Consider the following 3,975-nt stretch of genomic DNA (forward strand, 5'->3'; position numbering starts at 1 on the left):
AGAAATACCCATGAGGAGTATTCATCTTGTTTGATATCTAAGATGACTGGAATCAGAGACTTGATGTTGTTGATGGCAAACGCCGGGTGAACGGATTTCTTTTCACCTGCCATGGATTTTAATGGTTTAGAAGAGGTAGGATCGTGGAGGGGCTGATACCATCTTGGATTTGATGATAATTCCCTTGGAGATTTATGTTCTCCAGGATCCATATATATAAAACTCCAATAATATCTTTTGTGTTTACAACCAAAGTAAAGGGAGATAATCTCCTAAAGATAAATAAGGTAACAAGATAATATAAACTCTATTAGATACAACTGACAGTGAAACTGTCATGCTGAAGCGAATGACCCCTTACAACTTGATGTTTCGCACTTTCACTTTAACACCGCGTAATCACAAGTTCCAACAGGAATATTGCTCCTATATGACAAAACAACCAAATAGGCATGCGTCCGAAACAACTAATTTAGCTAGTCCATCTTGGCGAGTTTTCTAAGACGGTAAGTTGAAAGGGAATCTCCTGTATACTTCAGAAGGAGAAAAATCTTTAAGCTCCCAAACTCAAAGATATGATTTACTACACCCTACTCAAGAATGTCACCAACAGCTGCGTAGGAAGCTTTGTGATACGACAGAAGCTTTTTTTTTTGATGCAAAAGAGAAAATGGATTATATTAAGATTGATTCAATGTCTGACATGATAAAAGACTCTAAAAATTCAGGGAGCTGATTAAGCCAGCAACCAGACACTCCCTCTTTACGGGCATACTTAGCTAATTCATCCGCACATTTATTTGCTAGTCTATGTGTGTGCTTACAATACCAATTATCAAAAAATCCTAATAAGTCTTGAATGTCTTCAGCAATGCCTCTTAATTCCCAAGGAATAGCAGTATCTTTGCCAAGAATGGTTGTAATCAGTGGTTGGTAGTCAGACTCCAGCACAATCTTCTTTAGGTCAAGAGAAATAGCCCATTCCACAGCATCCACACACTACAGAAATTCAGAGCCAGGGACCTTGCTGAAGCTTTTACATCTTGAGGCTAGATGGGTACCTGTAGAGTTACCTATTATTAGACCATATCCACCATTTTTAATGATAGAATTATATTTTCATAATCATCTAAAGGAGGAGACCATGTTGGCATAGTATGAGAAGGGTTGGCTTTGCTAGTGTCCCTGGTAACACTAGCAGAATTATTAAGAAATCGATTAATCTGGACTGTAAGCTGCTGTATGGAAGTAAGTTTGTTACTGAAAACCAAGTCACATCTGCACTTCCAAATATGCCATGCTATAGTAGCCATCTTGCTGACCATACTATCTCCTGCTTCAAACCAGCTGAGAATCCAATTTTTAAACTATTAAACTGCCCTTCATTGCACCTATAACCAACTGTAGTAAACCATATTGATCTAGCAAATGGGCAGTACAAGAGCATATGAAGACTAGATTCATCCTCACTTCTGCATCTGTTACACTTTATATCTTGTTGACTGTAATTCCTATTAAGTCTTTCATGTGATGGAAGAATGTCTCTCACACACTTCCATACAAAAAGCTTTATTCTAGGAATGGCATTTATAGACCAGATTTTTTTCCAGAAAGAGTTCTGAGAAGCTTGAGCCATGCTCACTCCTTGATGGAACTTCTGATTGTAAAGAGCATAATATGCTGACTTCACTGTGAAAAACCCATTTTTTGTGAGAGTCCACACAAGTTTATCTTTGCTGCATCTAGGTATCCTCATGTTAAGGATAAGGGAAGCAGTGTTGCTGTCGAAAAGATCATTTATGAGATCAGTCTTCCAACATTTGTTAACATGATCAATGAGATCAGAGACACGAGCCTTTGCTTGAATGTTAGTTGCTGTAGAAGAAGGTACCGGAAGACCATCCAAACCTACAACCCATTTGTCTTTCCATATTAGGATTTTCTCTCCATTACCAAGAGACCAGAAACTATACTTTTTGATGAATTCAAATTCATTACTGATACGACAGAAGCTAAGGACATCAAAAAATGTGCCAGCTCACCTGCAATGTTTTCATCAGTAAGTACAAACGAGGCATCATGACTGAGTGAAACTATGAATCTATCATTACAAAGTAATCACATCAATCTCACCTTGAGCAGATGTTATGTACAGATTTCCTTTGTGCTCCATTTCACACAGCAAGCTCAATCCCCAAGTCACATTATGTGCTAGTTGTTTGGTCACAAAATCATCCAGTATACCAAACAGCCATTTCTTCTTCAGAAGTATCTCCAAGTAACCAATCGGTTTGCTGAAGCTTAAGATAATTACATGTTTAACACAAAATTATTATAAGGGGGTGACTGATGAAAGGAAAAAAGACTCCAAGTCGAAGGTGAAAACTTGAGCATATGAATCCTCAGTCACAAGTCAAGTGAAGAGGCGGGAGTGATATGGTATCCGAGATCGTTTATCTAGTTATGCAGCTACAAGACGTAAATGTATTGATGAGAAATGAAAGCGACTCACAGTTTTTTCGCAAGGCACCGCCGCCAAAGAAAGCAATGATTCAGCATGGTTAAGGAATCTCGTGTGCATAAACCTAATTTTTATAAATTCAAATGCCGAGTAAAGCCCAGTATCTTTAGCAACTGCTAAGAAACATACAAAACCAATTGATTCAAAAGAAGAAACAGAGTCATAGGAAAACAACCTAAATATTCCTTCAAGTTCTTGCTCTTGACTTGTTAGATCACCAAATTCAGGTGTCACATTTCTTAGCAGACCTATACCCAACAACATATAAGCATATGAAGTAACCATCCTTCTTAGTCCAGTTAACAGCTTCATCTCTAGGTAAACCTGCATTACTTGAAAGAATAAATTCATGTCTTTAAGAGCCAAATTGAAATCTGAAAGTTTATGTCTTTTAATTTATGAATTATGATCTCACCAGAAAATGTCGAAAACTTTACCCACCTCATAACCAGTCTGATAAGTCATTTGCAAACTTCTTCACATCCTATGTTATTCTTTGACCCGCATCAAAACTGCACCTGGCACGTAGAATACTTGCAAAGAAAATAAGATATGTGAATGGAGCTCCTTGTTCTATTCTAATTCATCTGGTAAAGGAAGCTGCACTATATCATCACAAAAGAAGGACACTGTTACACCTCCATTGCCTGTTCATACCTAATTGTAACGCCAATCACTATTCAACTCAGACCTTATTGGCTTACCTTGTAAAAAGCATTACTCTTAATTTCTTAATAAATGCTTGGTAAAGTGACTTCGCCATCCTTGGGCCAGCTTAGCTGTTAAAAGTTAGTTCAAATGTATTCTAATGCTTTAAGTAGTAAGTGTAAACATGATAGGAGAGATGGCGCACATGTCGCATACTTGAATGAGCCGATCAATGGTAATGGCTACATAAAAATGACCAGTTAAAGATTAAAATGATACGAAATGACTACTACGTACGATATTGGACAAATAGTGTCCGTCATGTTACATGTCACCAAATATTGATTTAAGAGGGCGCCGGGGGCAACATTACAGAACGAAATCGGTGGATAACCTTACTAACAAAAGTAGCAGCATCAGAAGCATACATCAAGATGCCAGGGTTTGAACTCCCAGAAGTAAATGAAACATAGTGTGAATCCTTCAAGGGGTCAATGTACATGGAACTACTCACTATGTACAGCCTCTAAATAGGGTCACAAATTGACAAGGAAGAGTGGTTGTTAAAAATATTGCATCATATTACATTAGTGATCCGTCTTAGTGTCTCTTGCTTTCCATCCTAACTCACATCAACCTCGACTGTAGTATTTACTAAAGTATAGTTGAGTCGGAGATGAGATAAGATTAGATTGGATGGAGATAAGATGAGATCAAGTAACACTAACAATTATCTAATTTGCTGCAATATCTTCAACAGTAGTCATTAGTGCTTAATTTCAAGGAAGAAATTACTCTTCAGATTG

General features: G+C 37.5%; 1 protein-coding gene across 2 annotated transcripts; it reads right to left on the reverse strand.

The window, feature by feature from the left end:
* Window positions 1–768: 768 nt before the first annotated feature.
* LOC113302224 lies at window positions 769–3,643 on the reverse strand. 2 transcript variants are annotated; one of them, XM_026551096.1, is made up of 5 exons: window positions 3,226–3,643; window positions 2,963–3,039; window positions 2,513–2,845; window positions 2,134–2,300; window positions 769–1,908 (listed from the first exon to the last, which is right to left on the reverse strand). In XM_026551096.1, the coding sequence occupies exons 3-5, from the start codon at window positions 2,557–2,559 to the stop codon at window positions 1,301–1,303; spliced, it is 822 nt and encodes a 273-aa protein (XP_026406881.1). In that variant the 5' UTR covers window positions 2,560–2,845; window positions 2,963–3,039; window positions 3,226–3,643; the 3' UTR covers window positions 769–1,300. The 2 variants fall into 2 exon arrangements, with proteins under 2 accessions (XP_026406881.1, XP_026406880.1); XM_026551095.1 differs by lacking the exon at window positions 3,226–3,643 and having other exon boundaries at window positions 2,963–3,104.
* Between the last annotated feature and the right edge of the window lie 332 nt (window positions 3,644–3,975).

Source organism: Papaver somniferum, chromosome 8, assembly GCF_003573695.1.
Source record: "Papaver somniferum cultivar HN1 chromosome 8, ASM357369v1, whole genome shotgun sequence".
NCBI lineage: Eukaryota > Viridiplantae > Streptophyta > Magnoliopsida > Ranunculales > Papaveraceae > Papaver > Papaver somniferum.

Excerpts from the sequence above, each read along its gene's own strand:
- LOC113302224 (XM_026551096.1), bottom strand. The coding sequence starts at position 2,559 with ATGCTGAATCATTGCTTTCTTTGGCGGCGGTGCCTTGCGAAAAAACT. Across the intron at positions 2,301-2,512 it reads CGGTGCCTTGCGAAAAAACT|CTTCAGCAAACCGATTGGTT; the intron begins GTGAGTCGCTTT and ends AATTATCTTAAG. Across the intron at positions 1,909-2,133 it reads GTACATAACATCTGCTCAAG|GTTTGGATGGTCTTCCGGTA; the intron begins GTGAGATTGATG and ends AATGGGTTGTAG.